General features: G+C 30.6%; 1 protein-coding gene across 6 annotated transcripts in view; it reads left to right on the top strand.

Moving 5' to 3' along the window:
- EYA4 (EYA transcriptional coactivator and phosphatase 4) overlaps positions 1 to 21818 on the top strand; it is a 296329-nt gene that overhangs the window by 207234 nt on the left and 67277 nt on the right. For 5 of the 6 annotated variants that reach the window (XM_031964240.1, XM_031964242.1, XM_031964243.1 and 2 more), the window contains exons 4-5: positions 9140 to 9264; positions 19398 to 19490. In XM_031964240.1, coding sequence (XP_031820100.1) covers positions 9140 to 9264; positions 19398 to 19490 — 218 coding nt within the window. Of the gene's footprint in view, positions 1 to 9139; positions 9265 to 10592; positions 10662 to 19397; positions 19491 to 21818 lie in introns of all 6 variants that reach the window. The other variant, XM_031964244.1, reaches the window with a different exon arrangement.

The raw sequence follows: 21818 nt of genomic DNA, 5'->3' as shown, positions 1-21818 counted from the left end.
ACCATTTTCATATAGCAATGTTTAATTATTGTTTTCCTTCTGAGTATGGCAGCAGCTAGGCTATTAAAAAAAAAAAAAAAGATTGGATGACTATTAAAAAAAACAGCCCAACCAGTTATTGTAAAGGATCAGGACATAATTGGGATAAATTTGATCTTACTCTGAGGGTTCATAAACTCATAGATTGGAGCTTTGAATGAAAAATAAAGAAAATTATCCTTAATTGTGCCCTATTTTACTTGGCCATTGAAAGTTAGTGTCAGGTCAACAGGCATTTGCATTCATACTACAAGTCAGGCATTGTGCTAAGTGAATACAAATATTAGTTTAAAAAAAATATCCTTGAGGAGCTTACATACTAATGGGGGAAGACAGCACTTAAAAGGGAACTGAAAGAAAGAGTGGGGAGAATTTAGACAGTCTAGAGTTGTTATAAGAGGAATAAAGGATTGAGCATGGAATTAGCTGGGATATTTCAAAATAGAGATTTCAAGAGGAATTTACCAATCAAGGCATGGCTGGGCCAGGGAGCAGCTTGGGGAAGGTGGTGGTTTGCAAGGGCAAAGGGATCTTCCAGAGTGAGAAAACTCCTAGAGTGAAGATATTTTCTAGAGTGAGAAGGCTTTTCAAACCTAGAGAAGTTTAGAGAGGTAGGAGCAGAGTTGAGAGGATATTTTGTAATGTAAATGAGATTATTAATAATTGTTCTATTTCTACATAGAAACATTTATTTTTCATAATCCCTTTATTTTGTATTCCTGACATGAAACACACATATGTTGATATGTGTTGTTGCTTTTGAAAAAGGATTTCATGCATTTCCAACATATTCATTTAAAAACAAAAGAAAAATCTAAACTAAATCATGATTTTAATACACCAATCTTTCTTGTATATACTCAGATATAGTCAGGTTCTCTTTTCCTAGGTAGAGCAGTAGATAGAATGCTGGAGCTTGAGTTGGAAAAACCTGAGTTCAAATCCCACATCAGACACTTAATACCTGCATAGATTTCTCTGCTCAGTTTCCTCATTTGTAAATGAAAATAATAATAGTCCCAACTTCCCAGGATTATTGTAAGGATAAAAAAAAAGTTGCCTCATATACATAGCTAATGTAAATTTAGGTACAAGAGTAATATATTTATTTAATAATTTACAACATGAAGCCTGTACTGAAAAGCAGCATTATACTGTTAAAAAAAAAAAAAAAAAGATACTAAATTGAAAATCTGACATTTTGGCCATGGTTTTGGCACTGATTAGCTTTGTGAATTTGTAAAATCATGAGGACATTCATTTTCTTACATATAAATTCATATATATGTATATATATATAAAAGAAAATATTCATTTATATTCATTCATATATATAAATTAAAGGGTTAGGCTGAACAATTTCTAAATTCTCTTCCATCCTTAAATGTTCATAATCTTGTATTTATCTACTCAAAAATTCATATCTACCTGAAATAACTTTGCTATAAGTACAATTTTTGCAATGTTCTAAGACAATCCTTTCTCACTGGTAAATTGTATGCTAAAGAGACTAAATTGTGTTCAAGGCTAAGGAATTCATTAAAGGTTAATTGAATAAAGTCTGACAAAAGTCAGGGAACTTAAACTGAGTCATAAAGAAAGAGTAGTATCAGGATAAGCAGTCAGGGAGGAGACACAGACATTCTATTTCCAAGGAAATAATATGAGTAAAAGCAAAGGAAAAAATGAACATGACATAATCATGGGACAATGAAAGACTAGTTTGACTCAATGTCTTAGAACTCTGGGGAAGATTAAAGCATTACAGCTGACCTAAATCATAGAAAAAATTGAAAGCCAAGCAAACAAATTTAGATGTGATTAAGGTAGGAGACAGGGAAATGAGGACTTTACAACTGGGAAGAATTTATATATATTTATTTTGTTTTGTTTCTTACTATCATGGAATCTTTTAATCTTAGGGATTAAGAAATTGCTACGAAGATAAATGGAAGAAAAACAATGACTTGGAATGAGCTATGAGGTGGAAACTCAATTTTCAGACAGCATACTTTAAGAAAATGGGGAAGGAGGCAAGGTTGGATTGGGGAGACAAGTGAGCCAAGAGAAATTCAAGAACTGGGAAAGACCTCAGAGATCATCCAGTTTAATTGGTCTTCAATTCAAGAATCTTTAAGCATATGTTGAATATTCGTGACAAAAACAAATAAGCAAACCAAAAAATGGTCCCTGATTTCAAGACAAGAATCTCTTTTCCAATATCTAGAATCAGTGTTCAGCTATATTCTGCTCATTGGCCAATTTATTCCCTTCTAATTTAGCCCTTTTTTGAGACCTGATGATAGAGATATGGATATTTAGGTAATTTGTCCTTCCAAATATAAATCTATTTCTTTGCAGCTTCCACACACTGTAGAAAACTTGGGGAGTTCTGCCCTCTGGTGTCAACAAGAACAAATCCAAATCTGTCTAGCCTTACAAAAACTGGAAGGCAATCATATTCTTCTCTTCTACAAATTCCAGTAATTAAGTCCTCTATTCTCCAGCCTCCAAAATTGTGATTCTTTCAGCTGTTTCTGATGTAGTCTTTAGCTTTCTCACTGTTCTGATTATTTTGTTTTCCATACACTACAGTTTATCAATGCCTTAAAAAAGACATTAGAAAATGTGTTTTGTTCAAAATTGAATACAACAGTGGCAGAGAAAATAAGTCATGTTCCTGAAAGAGTTAGATAAGTTGAATGTGAGTAAATTAAAAACTAATTTGGAACATTTTGAGGTATAGGTCACAGAGCAATCAGCCTGCAGTCTGGAATATCTAAATTCAAATACAGCCCTCAGACATTTGCTAGCTATATGACTCTATACAGGTCACTTAACAAACTCTGTCTGCCTTAATTTTCTAATCTATAAAATGGGAATAACAATACCTCCCTCAAAGTATTGTTGGGAGTATTAAATGAGATGCTTGTTTTGCTATTATTGTAGTTTTCATTGTTTTTTATTGTTATTTCCCAATTACATGTAAAAAAATTAAAAATCATTTTTAAACTTTGGAGTTTCAAATACTCTCTCTTGTCCATCTCCAATTATCTTTGCGAAGGAAACATTTTGATTTTGATTTTATATATATATATATATATATATATATACATACACATACATAGGCACATAAAACATTTCCTATTACTCATGTTGAAAAAAAAGACCAAAAAATGTTAAAAATAAAGAATCTTAAAATACATGCTTCTATCTTCATTGGTAGTTCTTTAGTTCTCCTTCTGGATATAGATAGTATTTTTCACCAAGGGTCCTTTGAAATTGTCTTAGATCTTTGGATGAGTTCATATAAATATTCCCAAGTACTTCTGGCAATCATTTCTGAAACCATCCTGCTCAACATTTCTTAAATTTAATAATATTCCATCATGATCATACACCACAACCCCAATGGATCTGCATCCCCTTGATTTCCAATTCTATGCTAACACACACACACACACACACACACACACAAAGTTGTTATAAATATTATTGTGCAAAAATGGTCCTTTTCCTTTTCCTTTGATCTCTTTGGGATACAGACCTACTCTTACCTTTTTTATTTCAGCTGAGGCATTATAAATTCTGCTTATTTTTTTAAAATGTTTATTCTGTGTGTAGCTCTATTTACAGCATGTGTCTTATAAACAAAATGTTGGATTCCAATTTTAATCCATTCTTCTATTTTCTATCCTATTTCCTTCTGTTTGTCCTTCTTTCTCTTTTTTCAAGTTCCTTCTCTAAAGTCTGTTTTGCTTCTGACCACTGCTTTCTTTTACCTATCTTTCCTTTTATTACCTCTTTATTTCTTATCTATCTCCTATTTTCCTGTAGAGTAAAATAGATTAGGACTAACTAATAGTCCTAATGATTAAAAAGTTCTTAGAAAATACATGTTATCACATATTTTAATATATTTAACATGTATTGGACTGCCTGCCATCTAGCGGAGAGGAGTGGGGGGAAGGAGTGGAAAATTTGAAACAGAAGGTTTTGCAAGGGTTAATGCTGAAAAAATTACCCATTCATATGTTTTGTAAATAAAAAGCTATAATAATAATAAAAAAAGAAAATGCATGTTATCTTCCCATATAGAATAGTATATAAATTAACCTTTGTTTCATTGTTTCTTTGTGTCTCATGGAGTCATTGACTTCCAATTTCCCTATTCTAATTTTTAAAAAATTATTTTCTTCAGTGAACTTTTGTACTTTCTTTTTGTTTCCATTTGGCCAGTTCTGTTACTGTTTTTATCTTCATTGGCTAATCCTACCACTGTTTTTTTCATCATGTGGAGCCAGCTTCTTCTCTTTATTTGAGGGATTTAAAAAAAAAAAAGTTATCTTCCTTTTCTGGTTCCTACCTTAAGCTAGTCCATTTTGAATTGCAAATAATGGAAGATATTCAATTCCAGATAAAAGCTTTTATTAGAACATAAAAAATTAAAAATTAAGCATTCCATTTCTAGTTTCTAAGAATAACACAATGATGATTTTTAAAATTTCTATTCATTTTTTTAAAAAAAATAAATAGGTAAATCTCAATCTCTGCCTCTTTTCTTCATCTCTAAAATGGCAATATAAAAAATAAAATAAAATGGCAATAGTATCCATTTCTTAGTATTATTGGGAAAACAAATGAGATGATATTTGTAAAAAAAAAAACACCTTTAAAATGTTAAAGCTCAGTAAAAATACTAGTCAATAATAATGATAAAAACAATAATAATAAATATGAGCTAACAGAATATCTGTCTTTTAAAGAAAAAGAAACAACAACAACCAGAGGATAGGTTACTGTAAATTAAAAGTCTAACACTTCAAAAGCCTTCTATTAACTTAATAGAAGACTAAATTAACTTAGTCAAATATCTGAAACATAAGCAGTTATAATATTTCTCCAGTGGATAGAGCACTGGACTCAGAATCAGGAAGACTCATTTTCATGAGTTCAAATCTAGTCTCAAGTACATATTAATTGTTTTGCCATAAGCAAGTCATTTAACTCTGTTTGCCTCAGTTTCTCATCCATAAAATAAATCAGAGAAGGAAACGGCAAGCTATTTTAGTATCTTTGCTAAGAATCCCCCCCTCAAAAAAAAAAAAAAAGTCATGAATCTAAAATAACTGAACAGCAATAAAATTCTATCTTAATTCAAACTAGTCACTACCTATGTATTGCAAGAGCAAAAGCCCTACACAGTATCCTTTAATGAAAAGATGCCTCATTTGTGAGCATATGAATTATTTGCAGGAAGATTTTCATTCTATTATTTTTCTTCAATTTTCCCTTGATTGACTAGGAAAAAAAACTGTCTCTGTCTCTCTTTCTCTATCTCTTGTCTATCTGTTTCTCATACATGCACATGCACACACACGTACACACACACACACACACACACCTGTTTCCCTCTTAAATAAGAGTACCTGAAAATAATTCTTTTCACTACATTACTAAGTATTTTTTCAGTAAACATAAAAATAAGCCCATTCACTCTAACAAAATTTCTGAATTATTTTCATCAAAGTTAATGAAGTTTAATTCTTCAAGGAGACTTATAATGAGTAGTTATTAGCTTTATAAATTTGTTTGAATACTTAAACTTAAGAACATTATTTGTCTCTACAAAAATGTTAAGTTGGAAAACATAAATTTATGCAATATTTTAAAACTTTATTGGCAGTGAGATTAAAATGTGAACATACAAAGAATCCTCTCACCTTGTATCCTACAGACAATATCAGTCTTTCAGGTTGGCATCTATACTTTGCAGACAGAAGATAGAGAGCAACCCTTTATATAATAATTTCATTTTGTGACTTAAAGCTTAGATCAAATACATACTTGTATACATATTTATGTACATATGCATATATGTATTGCAAAATACCATTAAAATAAAAATTAGATACAAGATATAACATTTTTCCAAAACTTTCTTTGTAACCTTATTTTTTTCATCCGTTCTCAAATCCCCAATCATGTCTCAAGGATGCTACAAATGGGATTAATGTATTACTGACTTTAAACGGTGCCCTCCAGGCAGAAAACACTCTGATAATTAAATCCTTGGGTATTTATGATCCCTCCACTCTTACCTGCCCTTCTTTTGGCTTGGCAGTTGAAAAGATTCCTTAAGCTTCAGCCTGCCTTCCACCTACCAGTACCTAGTAGACATGAGGGAGCCAGTAAGTACCAGGTGGGAGAGTTTTGAATTGCACTCTATACACACTGTGAGTAGATTGGCGGTAATTTTCCATTTGAATATTTATATCAGACTCATTTCATCTTGCTCTTTGGAAATGATATCAGAGCTGGGCTCCTGTTGATTTCAGAGAGGAACTTTGTACTTGGATTAACTCCGTGGTTTATTAAGCCAGATGAGATGTGGACCTGGAGTCCCTATCACAAAGATGCCAGGCTGACTTTAATTTTTTTTCCATAGTAACTATCAAGTATTTTAAGGTCATAAAGAATGAAGTTACAGGGGAGTTCCCAGATCTCTGTTGGCATTGCTTATCATATGAAATATAACACAATCATAACTCTTGCTTCCTGGTGGGTTGGTATGTTAAATGTTTGTATTTGTATTCACACACACTCTCATTGGTGTCTTGTCTTTTCCACATCTTTTTTCACAGAGGTTTTATTTTTGCTTCCTAATGCCAAACACTTATCACAGTGCTCACTCATCACATTTCACACACTGATCCCTACTGGCAGGTGTTAACTTCCTTGCACTTAATGTGAATGGGTTGAATAACCCCATAAAGAGACAGAATGTCTTGGCATATTAAAGAATGGAATACAACATGACTATCTGTGGATGAAACCCATTTGTCAGCAAATTGAATTCTATAAATTTGAGAAGAAGCATGAGTGGGCCTGTCAGTGGGCTTTTTAAAAACATGTCAGGCCAGTACCAGATCAGGAACTTGAATTCACATTTCTTTATTTATTATCTAGAGTGTTATTTTTAATAATAATAATAATAAATTAAAAACCTATGATTTATATAAAAATACATAGAAAGATGTCCATTTTCATCATTATTAAGATGTTTACTGTACTTTATTTCTGCATAAAATATATTACTATGCATCTTTTTTTTTTGTTTTGTTTTTGTAAAGGTTCTAAACATGTTATTAGTAGTATAAAGAGTTCTTTAGTTCTGACTGGTGCTAGTAGGAATTCCCTATTACAGAATACTGATCTTTACATTCATTCAATTAAAAAAATTTGTCCATATTGTGGGGTTTCCTAAAAGATAGGAGTACCAAAAATCTTTTTGGCATAATAGAGAACATAAAATAATTTCATTGGTATGATCCATTTATCTTCTTGCTAGTTAGAGAATTATAATTCTCTGCTTCATCAGCCCAGGTCTGCTTCCCTCAGCTTCTTCTGTGTGAAATGGGGATGATAATAATAACTCTTGGGAAAATGAAAAAACATTTGTAAAAGGCTAATCATTTAAGGATAATGACCAAATAACTAGAGGTGACTGACCCATTTACACAATTTTGTGAACACTGTTTCTTACTGGATGAGCTCTTATCTAGTTCATTTTCATTATCACAAAAAATTGAGAGGAAACTAACAGCCCAAATTCAGTAAAGGAAATTGAAATTAGAGAATCACTGTTGGAACTTCATAGTTTCTTTGAATATTTCAAGACTTAGGAGGATATTCTCTGCCTCAAAAGAGATCACAATTCCTCCCTGGCATGATAGATGATCTCTGAAAGTTGCTGCAGTTGTAAAATTCCTTTCCCTGTTCTGATGTGACACTTTAATCTTAACTAGACTTCATTATAAGTAGAGCTATGAACTTAGTGTCAGCAAGACCTGAGTTACAGGTTTAATTTGTTTCAATGCAATATCCTTCATATACACCAATCCATGCCCTTTAATAATTTGTAGGTTGTGATTTTAGCCTTTATCCAGGATTTAGTGATAACTGATTAATCTTTACCCCATCAGTAGTAGAAGATAATTACCAAGACCATGTTACCATTAGCATTCAAGAAGCAGAGTTACACCAATATGGGAATGAAAAATAAATAGACTTTTGTGATGATGTATGTGTCCCATTTACAGGGCGACTTGCTTCTTTTCATGATAAAACAGGAAGAGGTAATACATTTTGCATATCCTAGGATACATATCTTGCCTTTATGAAATTATTGCCCTTGCCAAGATTCTTCTCTGTCCCTATAGATGAGACACATAAATATGCCCATATACACATATGCATAACACATATATATATACAAACATACATGTTTGCTTCTTTTCAAAGTCCTCCCCTTCTTCCCCATGTAGATTTTGTTCTGATATAGATTATATGCAGGATTAGTACATGAATGATTATGCATTTGTATTTTAAAGACTAAATCACACTTTATCTTTTAGAGGGAGAAAGGGATCTTTTTATGTGTAAAATGAAATTGCAATATTTAACAAAGAAGTGTTATTCTTTTCAATTTGGAGTCAATTTTCCTTATAAAATTGATAAAATTTAACCATACACATTTGGTATTCTAATTTCATTGATATAGAGAAATTTAGGTGAAGAAATTTCCTCTACCACTACAAATCAACAAATATTCTTCAATTTAAAATCTTAGAGAGTTGCCTGGGGCACTGGGAAGTTAAAAGTCTTAAACAACCAACAACCATTATTTCTCACTGACAGAAACTAAACACAGATCTTCATAAATCCACAACATAGCCAACTTATTATCTACTGTTGTACCATGCTGCTTCTCACAGGTCTGGATCAAAAGTGAATTTTTATTTCATTCTTTAAGAATAGAAAGACCTTTCTTATTTAAAATATTTCTAGTATGAGTGGTGGTAAAAAGAAATTATAGTTTGAGCGACATAAGAATATTTAAAAAAATACACTGATTTAAAAAAATTAATTTTAATCAAATTTCAATTTTCATGTAGCTTATTATTCCTGTTCCTAGTAACATTCCCAATAACTAACATAGTAACTGACCACATGTCTCAGTAGAAATAACATGTATAAGTTATTGAAGAATGATTGCTGAGATTTCAACTTTTTACTGTGATGCTTCCTGCTCTAACAGGTCTATGGAAATGCAGGACCTAGCAAGTCCTCACACTCTTGTTGGAAGTAGTGATACTCCTGGTAGCTCCAAACTGGATAAATCTAATCTCAGCAACACATCAGTTACCACAAATGGGACAGGAGGTAAGTATCCTATCCAGAAGTTGGAAAGAATATAAATTTACATGCTTTAGTGTTAGAGGTGCTAATAAATGAGCAAAGATCCTCTTAATTAACACCATATCTCCTTATTATGTACAAATATATATTTAGCAAGTATATGATTTATTATCAGGTCAGCTCTATTTCTATTATTTTATCATCTAAAATTGGAAACATTTAAGGAGAAAAAAGACTGATTCTACTTTTGAGAACAGCATATTGCTAAGGGTTCATGCTTGTTTGTCCTTTTTGTCTCCAAAGTGTTCACTCAAGGATGAGGAAAAGGAGTCTTATACATTGATTTCTGAAGGAATGAACTGATCATGCATTCAAAGCATCAGAGCATGACTTTGAGTTCTGGCTTGAATTTAGTAATTTAAAAATTATTTTAAAAGTTTAAAGTCAAGTACAAAACTACCAAGAAATTGACTTAACTAGTTTTGAAAGTGATGGAAGTGGAAAACATTAAAAACAGGTGTTCAAAATTTTATTTTTAAAGGAAAAAGTTATTTGTTAGTTGTTCAAAATGGAAGTTACATACTTTTTTAGATATATTCTATATTTTTCTATATTCTATTTTTTCTTTAGATATATTTTCTTTATAAATATTTAGATTTATGTTAGAACATGTGTTATAAACAACATATAAATGTTACAATAAATTTGAAATTCAAACTGCTCTGAACAAGAAACTATTAGAAATGATCAGATGTAGATAGTTGTCACAAAACATTTTTTTAATTTAATGATTAGTTATCAGTATATTAAACTATTCTAACTCATGGATGGATACTAGGGGGAAAAACCAGAGTCTACATAGATTCAATTTTCAGATTACTTTCATGTGAAGTTGTGCACATTATGAATGTTTTGAATGAAAAACTTTTCCACTAAACTCTTTGTAACTTAGCTTTTTTTACCTTCTTTATAGACAACCATTCATCGCTCCATATGTGCACATAATTCCAGTTAAAATCAACGAACTTTTATGTTCATATGAGGATAAAAGACTAGGCCATTTAGGGATGACTTTTAGATGAAGTATGTTTGCCTTTAAAACTCAAATCAAGTATAAATATAAGGATTAAAAGATTCAAAACTCTGGGAACTTACTTTCAAGGACAATAATAATCATGTACATATATTTTACTTGAATAAAATAAACCATATAAAATAATATTCATAAAAGGAATACATAAGTTAAAAAACTTGGCTCAAAGTGCAAAAACACTTACATGCATTGAAGATTATTCATAGACACTGAGCAGGCCTTCAAACAATGACCCATTATATACTGTTCCTGTTCTCAGGAGACACCATGACTGTTTTAAATACTGCAGACTGGTTGCTGAGTTGCAATACTCCTTCTTCTGCAACAAGTATGAGAGACCATGGTACACTGCATGTGTGTGTCTGTGTGGGTTTGCCCTTACTGTTTGTGTCCTTGTTCTGTTCTATGGTTTGTGCCACTGCTATATATTTCATTGCTTCTAAAAAAGAAACAGGAAAAATAAATATGCTTTTTGCTTAACAGTTCCCAAATGGTAGGTTATTTTTCTGTCTTACAATTAACATTTGTTAAGTAAAGAGTTTTCAAAATTAAAGGGCCTTCAAAGAGTGACTTTTGGAAATATGCATGCATATGCAGCTAATTGAAATAAGCTACCCAGTTACTAATCAGTTAAAATAAGTGATTTTTTTTTTAAGAGTGGGAGGGAAGAGCATGATTTTAAACTTTAAACATCCCTAATGAAATATTCCAGTCAATTTAGAATGCCAAAAAGCTCCTGAAATACAATAACATTTTTGTTATGAATTATGAAATCTTTCAGGTGCAAACATAATCCATTAATTAGGCTGTGTGGCATGAAAGTCATTGCAATCCTGTCTGAGTCTTTGTGATACCATTTAGAGTTTTCTTGGCAAAGATACTGAGGTGGTTTGCCATTTCCTTTTTCAGCTTAAGTCACACAGCTAATAAGGGCCTGAGGTCAGATTTGAACTCAGGAAAATGACTCCCTGAATATAGGCTTGGTGCTCTGTGTCACCTACCTGTCCAGCACAGATTCATAATGATGCCATCTTTGGGAACTCTGTTGAAAATTGGGGGAAAAAAGAGTTGTATATATTGAGAACTGAGTTACATCAGTATTTGGATTTGACTCAATTTTTGCAGTTAGAATGGGCTTAGTTTTGTCTAGACCTCAGGATAATGTCAGTGATTTCTTAATTAGTTTTTATAGGAGTATTGTAAATTCAATCAATTATATGTTTTTTCTTAGTGTTTTTATTCTCATTAAATTTTTTGCTAAAATAATAATTCTGACTATTTATTGAACAGAATAGCAATAGACCTAGAGGAAGCTTGATGTATTGATCTGAATTGGTACAGAGTTTCCTCAGTGAGAGTCACCTAAAGCAAGGAAATAATGGATTTAGCTAATGAATCATAATAATAATGGGATTTTGCTAATTTTTTGCTATATTCTTATATATGTAATAAGCTAAATTCAGTCTTAAGATAGTTTTTCCTACAGAAATGAGCCATTTAAAGTGTTAATTTAACTTAATTGTTGACCTAGCAATAAGTGAAAGATGATAGAGAGAATATTTCTTTTAAATTACCTGGATTTTTTTTCAATTGTCATAATAAGTTGTATTTCATAATAATCTTAATAATAATAATGTAATTTTCATAATAAGTTGTATTTTGCTAATTTGTCTGGCTGTATCCTATTTTTCAAGTGAGGAATATATTGTTATTCCAATACTCTCTATATTTTAAATTTTCTTAAAATTCTTATAAACAACACTTGTGTTTTTTTTTATTTTTCGATGTAAACAGTCATCAACTCATAGCTGTCAAAGATTATTAACAAAAATTTCAGTTTTCATATATTATAAAAATAATCTTTATCTTAAATATCTATATAACATATACATTTATGAAGAAAAATGCTAAGGATGTATTATACCAAAATTACAATATGAAATCCAAAATATGAAACTTTTTTTATGAAATCTTAATGTTCTATGTATATAATGTCTCCATAAGAGTATGGAACATAAATTTTCCACTTCAGTAAAATATTTCAAGTATTTGTAGTTCTCAAGTTAACATAACTTTTGAATGTGGAAAGCAATGGAAGTAGCATAGTGACACAATAGCTAGAGTTCTGGGTTTGGAGCCATTAAGACCCAAGTTTGAACATAGTCTTAGACAATTACTAACTATGCGAATTCTTTAATCTCTGTTTGTCTAAGTTTCTTCAACTGCAAAATGGGAATAATTATAGCATCTACTTTTGAGAGGTATGGAGTGGATAAGATATTGCAAAGTGTTTAGCAGGGCTTAGCACATAATGCATACTATATAAATGCTAATTAGCATTATTCTTATTGGAAAGGTTAAAATAAGGTGTCTATTGGTAAAGTTTTAGAATATGAATTTAAAATATTTTCGGTAATTTTATTCTATTGCCATTTGAATTGTAAATGTATAAAAATGCCTGATTATACAACTTATAATTCTGTTATGAAAATTGAAAAAAAAATCCATGTAATTTAAAAGAAATACCTTGAGACCAATTCTCTCTATATAATCTTTCACTTATTGCTAGGTCAATAATTAAGTTAAATTAACACTTTAAATAAATCATTTATGTAGGAAAAATACCTTAAGACTGAATTTACTTTATTATGTATATAAAAATATGAATTTCCTCAACCATAGTCATCAAGATATAGCAAAAAAAAATTGAATTACTTTTTAGAAAGTTACTCTTTGTCGATATTTTTTCATTGATGAGTTTTTCTCAAGAATTCAAATATATAGTAGCAATTATTTTCATGAGACAAATTTTTATTTTCCTGTGAGACATTTATTATTTGGGAAAGAGACATATCAAAATTTTACAAAGCCTAAATTTGGATTGGTTTCATACACATTTTTCTGACTTGATTATACATAATCCAAGAGAAATAGACTGCAGTCTATTTTAGCATTCAAGGAGATCTCTTGAATGTATTTTTCCCCACTGGTTGAAAATCATATATTGTACACAGCAGGCTCTTAGATGTTTACTGAATTGAATTCAAATCTAAGAATAGTTGACTCAATGGTATTAAAATTAAAGAAACTCTTAATTCTCTTCCTACAAATGTCACTTATGACTCAAAAATTTTCTCATCATTTCGAATAGTGTGCCAAATTAAAAACTTTGTGGTTACTTTTGGAAATAAATAAATGAATGTGGTATAGATAAATAGATAAAAACATATAAAAATGTATCTTTCAACAAAACATGGTGACTTGGAAAAAAAATAAAACTCTAGGCTCATCCATTTATTAAGACCATTCATAGCATACAGAAATGTTCTTTATGACATTGATTTAGTATTGCATAGTATAACTAACCATTCTGACCCAGCTGTCTCTAGAATCTTCTTCAGAACAAAGAATTCTAGGTTTTACACATTGTGATTTTGTGATATGGAGAGATGTCTAGTGGGAAATTTATATAAGGACTAATCCAATCATTTTGAAATCTCTGTCCAATTTAATCCTTGGTCTCCAGAGATGCAAAACTAAAATGTAAATAAATGAATCCAAATGTAGGATTATAGTACCCAGGACAGGCATTTTTCGAAGATAAAGAAAGTTGTCTTTTCAATTCATTCATCTCAAAAGACAACCTAAGCAGATTGTGATCAAGAAAGAATTACAGGTCTAAAGTAGATTTCAAGGAGGAGGAAGAAATTTAGTAGTTGCTAAGATATAGCAAAACAGACAGATATAATGTAAACTAAGTCTACAGATTTAATAATTGTTCCTTCCTACTATCTCTGATTATATTAAGTAGGTTTGACTAATTCATTCTTATATGATCTAGACTCTCATTCATATTAAGTAATTTGTCATAAATGGGAGATAGTTGACCACAAATGTGGTAGAAATTGACAGCTAAAGTTTTGTATATATTACATTGGTATATACAACCACTTCCCCTCAACTTATAACTTCCTCAGAAATCATGGTGATGAGTTACTTTTTTAATTAATCATTTTCATCATGTAAAAATTTAGCCCCAAAATCACAGTACACAAAATATCAATCTGATGAATTTAGTAACATGATTCTAATAATTTATAACTGGAAAATGTTCCAAATGTAGCATAAGTTAAATAGATTCTATTTCCAGGACTGAAATGTCCAAAACAATGTATATTTAATAAATAAACATATGAAAAATATTAATAAATTGTTTCTTGTTGCTAAACATTAAGTGATAGAGACACAAATTCAAAAAATGATAATCTGAACTAAAGAAACTTACATTCTGATAGAGAGAAAAATCCATATAAAGGGGTGGTGTCCACGGAGCAATATTTTGGTCTCAAGGTTAAAGAGAAGGTAAATGAAGTCATAAGGAGTCATAGGGCATAAACTGATAGACCTTTTCCAAAAACACTGACAGTGCTGATGTGATTATAGTATTTGAATACTTATCAAGCTGTGGAGAAAAAACAAAGAAAGTATACACATTCTGAAAATCTATAGAAAAGGTTGAATGAAAGAAAATTCATAAATATAATTTTGAGTTACCTTTAGTAAAAATGAGTTGTTTAGAAGATTTGTTTTCCTTAAATTACTTTGCTTCTCTATATATTTACAATTAATGAAAAATTATTAGCATTATTTTGTTACCACCTCTTGATACCATAAGTTTAAACCTAATTTGTATTCTATTGTTTTACAAATAATCTAGTTAATGAAGGATAGTACAACTTAATCATTGTCTTTTCCCATTCTCTTTACAAAACAAATTATTTTCCATTATTTTTATGCAGATAATACCCACATCTATAATTCAGCCCTAATCTCTTTGGTGAATTTCAGTTCCACACAACCATCTTTTGGACATTTCAAAATGGATGCCATTTTGGCATTTAAAATTTAATGTGTTCAAAGGAGGTCTCCTTATCTTGCCCTGCAAACACCCTAACCCTTTCCCCAACTTTATTATTATTTATTATTGTTAAGGCCACCACCATTTTTCTAGTCATTGGTACATAGAATCTTAATATCATCCTTAGTTACTCATTAACTTTCTCCTAATATGTCCAATTTGTTGTCAAATCTTGTTGTTCTACCTTTATAACATTTCTGTTACAGGTCCAATCCTCTCCATTCACACAGCTGCTCTCATTGCAGTCTCTCATTACCTCATGCCTGGACTATTATGATACTTTACTCCCTCTCCCTCTCTTCTCCCACCATATATTTTTTGATCTAGATACACTGGCCTAATCGGTGATCTCCATCTGCTATGTGTATAGCACTTGATCCTTCCATTTTATGTTCCTTATATTTGTAGTATTTTCTCCTTCATTTCTAACTACTAGGCTGTTTGGTTTTCTTCAAGATATAGTTCACTGTCTCTTTAAGAGAAATGTTATGCTTTCTTCCTCCTTCCCAAATGAGTTTCTTCTGAGGTTGCCTTATATTTATACAGTTTTTATCTTGTGTGTGTGTGTGTGTGTGTGTGTGTGTGTGTGTGTGTGTATGTGTGTACTTTTTTATATGCTCTCTCTCCCCCATTAGAATATAAGCACCCTGAGAAGAAGTATCACACTGCTGTCTTTCTTTGTATTCTCAAGTGTTCAATGTAGGGCCTGGAATAAAGACGGTGCTTAACAAATGCTTGACTGTCTGAAGGACTGATTATTCAAATTATATATATATTATATATATGTATACACACACACATACACACACAGAGGTATGTGGATGGGTGAATGGATGAATGTGGTGTTACTGGCCTAGCATCCCAGAGTCACATAGGATACATCTTCCCCTTAGTGTCTAAGTGTAATTTAAGAGGATGAGAGTAAGAGTATCTCTTCTCTAATATTGTTGGCTGAAGTTCCCACAATTCATATTTTTCTCACTGTTGTCAGTGAATAGCATTGCAGTTTCATTTAACAATCTAATATTCACTTTCAGAAAGGGCTATTTATTTCAAAGATACAACACTAATAGAAATATAAATGTTTCCCCCCAACATCTCGGGGACACTTTTTTGTTGTTGTTCTGAGACAATCGGGGTTAAGTGTCTTGCCTAGGGTCATTTTTTATAAAGCTTTTTATTTTCAAAACATGCATGGATAATTTGACAATATTGGCCCTTGTGTTTCAAATTTTCTCCTCCTTCTCCCAACCCCCTCCCCTAGATGATTGGCAATCCAGTATATGTTAAACATGTTAAAATATATGTTAAATCCAATATGTATAAATATATTTATACAATTCTCTTGTTGCACATATATATATATATATATATATATATGCTTGGAGAAAGAATGGCCCCTGCCCACTCTCTGTGCAAGTACTAATGTGTTGTATAAGAAATGATGATTTTGGTGGGTGGAGGCATAGGGGCAGGAAGAAAGGCTGGGAGAGATTGCTGGCTGGGTTCGGTTCTGGTGGCTGCTGGTCTTGTGGCTTCTGGTCTGGCTAGCTTCTTGACTCAGTTCCTTTTTACCTCTGATCCCCTTCTACCTCCAATTCTTCTTCATCTCTACTGAGAATAAAAGATTGAAGATTTTCCCCTAACCTGAATTCCTGACTCCGGCTGATTTTAAAATACGCGGTCTTCACATTTCCCCACCATCTCCACTAAATGACTCTTCTGTTTTGAATATTAACCCTATTATCTTGAAAATACAATATAACTTACACAATATAACAAATTCACACCCATACCACATACATACACTCTCACACTCCTGATATATTATAAGTCAATATAGACCATAACATCTGTGATGGATTTGGACTAGATTTCAGTTTCCATGTATTAAAGAAAATGGTAGAATTAGATGATCTCTGTCTAGTCTTATAATTCTGTTAAGTTTCATATAACAAACTAATAGCTGCAACTTAAAATATTTTGATACTTTTGAAATACATATACACACACTTCAGTAGAATGAATGTATCTTAGTGTTTTGCTGCTTAAGATTATATTCCCAGGCACAGTTTATCCCCTATAATAATGAATCTTTTTTGGCCAAAAGCAATTTATTATATATAAACTTGATTATTTGGAAGAGATGTCTTGTAACTAGTATGAGTATATGGGTAATGAACACTTAAGAAAGGAAACATTAAAAAAAATCCACTCTTGGTATTTTTAAGCTCTGTGAAAGGATGAGATAAGCCCAAAAAATGAGAGTGATTGCCATAAGTGCTTTTTGTTCCTCATACTTTCAAATAAGTACAAATGGTATAAGTGGAACATATATTATCAATAGCTCTTTCCTTGTGCTTTTTATTTCTTCAGAAAATAAGAAACATTAATTCTTGCTGATGCCCATTTGAAAAAGCAAAGAATTGCTATCCTTTTCATACAGATATACCATAAAGCTTTGTCTTAATCCAAAGAGGATCAAATTTTAAAATTCCTAGATAACATTTCTTGATCAGATTTTGCTGATCACCTGTGGTACTTTTTTGTTGCAAATATCAAAAGTTAAAGAATGTGTTGCATCAAGAAGCAATTCTGTCTGTGTGTATTCTTCTGTACAAATATACAAGGTTAGTCAGGAAATGCTAGTGAGAGATCCCATTATTTAGGATCACATCTAAACTGTTGTTAGTTGATCAATCTAATTCCTCTTAAACATTATCAAAAATTATCAAAAAAGTTATCAAAAATCCGTTGTATTTTTAATATGCAACAATTTTGTGATAAAAGTTTTTCTGATCATGTAGTTTGTATTTCTATCATTAATTAATCTTTAATCAGGATAAAAAAAGAGTCATTATCCTCTGTTGTTCCTGAAAATTGTGTCCCTGTACTTATAGAGAAAAAAAAAAAGAAAAGAAAAGAAAAGAAAATCCTTGTCTTCAAGCATCTTATATCTTATTCGGGAGAGCAAAATATAAAAAGAAACTAGAAAAAAATGAAAAGAAAAAAAGATAAAACCCTGAAATGAATGAAGGAATGATTGAATTGGGTTCTGAGAAAAATCATTGTTAGAAAAAGATCAAAATCTTCTACAGATTCTTTGTAGTACTCCAAATACAGATTTTTTTATACCTAACTAAATATTGTTCTGATTAATTCTGATTCTTTGGAGGGATTGCTTAATTATTGCGGTATATTTCCCATTATGATTACTAATCTAACAGAACAACATAATTAATATATGCTCAATCTATGGTCAATTATGACAACTTGAATGTTTTATTTTTCTACATATTTTGTCATATTCAACTATTTCTTATCTTGCATTTCCAGTTTATTGCTGTTGCATTTTGTGACACAATGATCTCAAGGGATGCTAAATGGGAAATAATTCACAAACAAATGTTTCTATCCTTTCTTCCTAATATTTTCTAGGATCTTTTCTATAATCAGAATCATTCTATTTCAACACAATGTATACATTGGCTTTAATACTTGTCTCCAATAAATACAACTGGTAGTCTTTACTTATATGGAAATTACATACCAGGATATGTACAAATGCATATTGCATCTAAATATCACCATTTAGAATTTGTAATTAAATCATGTAGCTGCTTAGACTCTGCTACAAACAGGAAATATATTGGTGTGAAATGGAATATAATTTCTTATGTAATGCATTAACTAGTCCTCAATTCAATATTTTTCTATAGAATTGTTTTATTTTGTGCTTTTTAATGGGTTTATTAGAAAGATCAAGGAATGTGTTATTAATATTTTGATCACAAAAAAGATTATATAGAGAGAATGACCAAATATTCCTTCATTCTTTTAACTACAAAATCAGTATATCAGTGATTAAACTAAGAATTAAACCACATATAATTTTTTTTGAAATTCAAAATATGTTGAATACAAGTTAAAATACTTTGAAATTAGTTTAGCCAGAGTATTTTGAATTAAATTCTCTTTATAAATACATGTATTAGAAGATGAATTAACAAGACCTTATCAAATTTTTAATTGTTGTTTTTCCTTTGCATGCACATGCTAACTAGAAAATTTTTCTGTCAAACTGGAATGAGATCTTATGTGAAAAGTTTAGAAATAAAACTCATGTCTGCTTATTCTTCTACATAGTGTCTCTTCTTGCAGTCAAAACAGAGCCGATGAACAACAGTGAAACAACTACTACAACTGGAGATGGATCACTTGACACTTTTACTGGGTCAGGTAAAGCCTTAAGCTCATGTGCTATTATATGCACACTGGCATATTCATCAAATTATTTTTCATGAATAGGCCTCATAAATACAACAGTAGCTATAGCTGTTAAAATACTTGGAATCAGAATTGTTACTTTTATAAAGAAAAAGAAAAAAGCTCTTCCCTTTTAAAAAGAAATCTAATAGTTATTAATTCCAAGTTTTTAAGAATGATTTCTGATTCTACAAAAAAAAAGTTTTTAATTGAAATAGAATTTTGTGTATTTTAGATAACTTTTTAAAATGAACATTGAAATTCATGGCAATGAAATAATCATAGGTGGTTTCAGGGATAATTATTTTACATAAAATGTAATTAATTTAATAAGTGGGCTGTGCCAGCCATAAACTTTATTCTGCCAGCATTGATAGTTAATATAAAAATTGCCTTCTAACTATGACTCAAAATGTAATATTGTCCATTTGATTCTTTCTAAGTAACCTCATTTCCTATGTAGGTTTTTAAAATTTTTTTCTTTGTAAGCAGCTGAGTGAAAAGTATTAAAGGTTAATGGACTGCAGGAAAGCACACGTTGCTTGCATTAGAACATTAAATTGGATAGTGCTACCTTTAATATTAATGCATCAAGAAAAACAATAGTATAACTGTAACCATCAGTCCACTTTAAATGTAAATATTTTTGTAACTCCCAGTAGGTTAGCAAATAAGTTGACTCAGTCAAGAGTTTTACAAAGAAAAGCTAAAATACTCTTAATTGCTTCTGGAAGTAATGGATTTTTACATTGCCTAAAAAGGTGTATATTAACATATAAAATATTTAAAGTAATGGGGTTTGTCTAGGTAGTATGTAGGTGCAGTGCTTCTGCGTGTGTGTGTGTGTGTGCACACAGTGGTTATGCTTTCGATTATGAAAACTTTGCTACTTTTTCAAATAAAAATCCTAATAATTTTTTTTCTAAATACTAGATATAAATGGTCTTCATCAAATTTCATTATCAAAATAAATGGAGAATCACTACACAAACTGATGTTAATTGGTGACAGAAGCACTATAAGAATCAGGCCTCCTGACTTTAGACCCAGCATTCTCACCTAGTAGAGTATTCTATATAGCTAATGTTAACTTACCCAGAACACTGGATATGAAATTAGGGAAACTTGAGATCAGTCCTTCCTCCAACATTTACTAACTGTGAAATGAAGCAAGTCACTTAATCTCTACTTGGCTCAGTTTCCTTATTTGTAAAATGGGAATAATAATAGCACCTACCTCCTGGGGCTGTTGTGAGGAAAAAATGAGCTAATAATTTATAAAGCACTTTGTAAACTTAAAGTACTATATAAATTTTAATTATTGTTTTATTGTTAGGATTACAGAATAAAATTCTATGTCCTGAAAATGTTTTAAAAGTAGATTCCAGGAAATTAACTAAAATTTTGTAAAGACACAAAAATACAGCATTCATACAAATGGTATAAATTATATATCAATATGTGATGTTTTCTACCAGTCCAATAAGCAATTAATCTAGCATGTTCTATTACTTAAAATATTCATTAATACATATCCCAACCAAACAAGTATTTTATTATTTTCCTTTAGGTTATTTAAATAACCTAAAGGAAAATAATAAAATTATAAAAGTGATGATATAATTAAATGAAATCTTAAATCAGTTAAGAGAATCTACAGCAAAAAAATCCTATAATAATTATCAAAATGGTTTCTATAAAAATTAACTAATCAACACACTCATTTTACAAATTAAAATTGATGCTCAGAAAAGTTAGTAGTTAGTAGAAAGTTATTAGTTGTTCATAATTTATTGATTATTAATTGATAACTCAATAAGTGCTAATTATCAGCTTTCTGGTAGTCCAATGGAAAAACCAAGTCTCCTGATTACTTAATTATTAATTTCTTAATTAATATCATTGTCATATCATTTTATTTAAAATTTTATTATAATTGTCAGATAAATATATACAGTCTGATGATGCATTAAAATATAATGGTCAGCTTATTTGACCTACTCTAGCTCTCAGTATACTTAACCATTATAATTTGGTATCATAACACCAAGTTATTTAACTATTTTTCCTGGTAATGATGATGATTCATTTACAAAGTATATTGCAAATTTGCAAAGCATTTCCTCATAACAAACCCTTGAATTATCCTAAGTGTTATCCCCATTTTACTTATGACGAAATTAAATTATAAAAAGATAAAATTTTTGATGGCCATTACCCTTTTAAATGATGGAGATAGAATTTATATAAACTTGAATTTGCAAGACATTTGTCTCCAAAGCTGAAGATGCTTTAGAGAAT

This window comes from Sarcophilus harrisii, chromosome 4 (genome assembly GCF_902635505.1).
Source record: "Sarcophilus harrisii chromosome 4, mSarHar1.11, whole genome shotgun sequence".
Classification (NCBI taxonomy): domain Eukaryota; kingdom Metazoa; phylum Chordata; class Mammalia; order Dasyuromorphia; family Dasyuridae; genus Sarcophilus; species Sarcophilus harrisii.
This window is presented reverse-complemented; position numbering and strand designations above follow the sequence as displayed.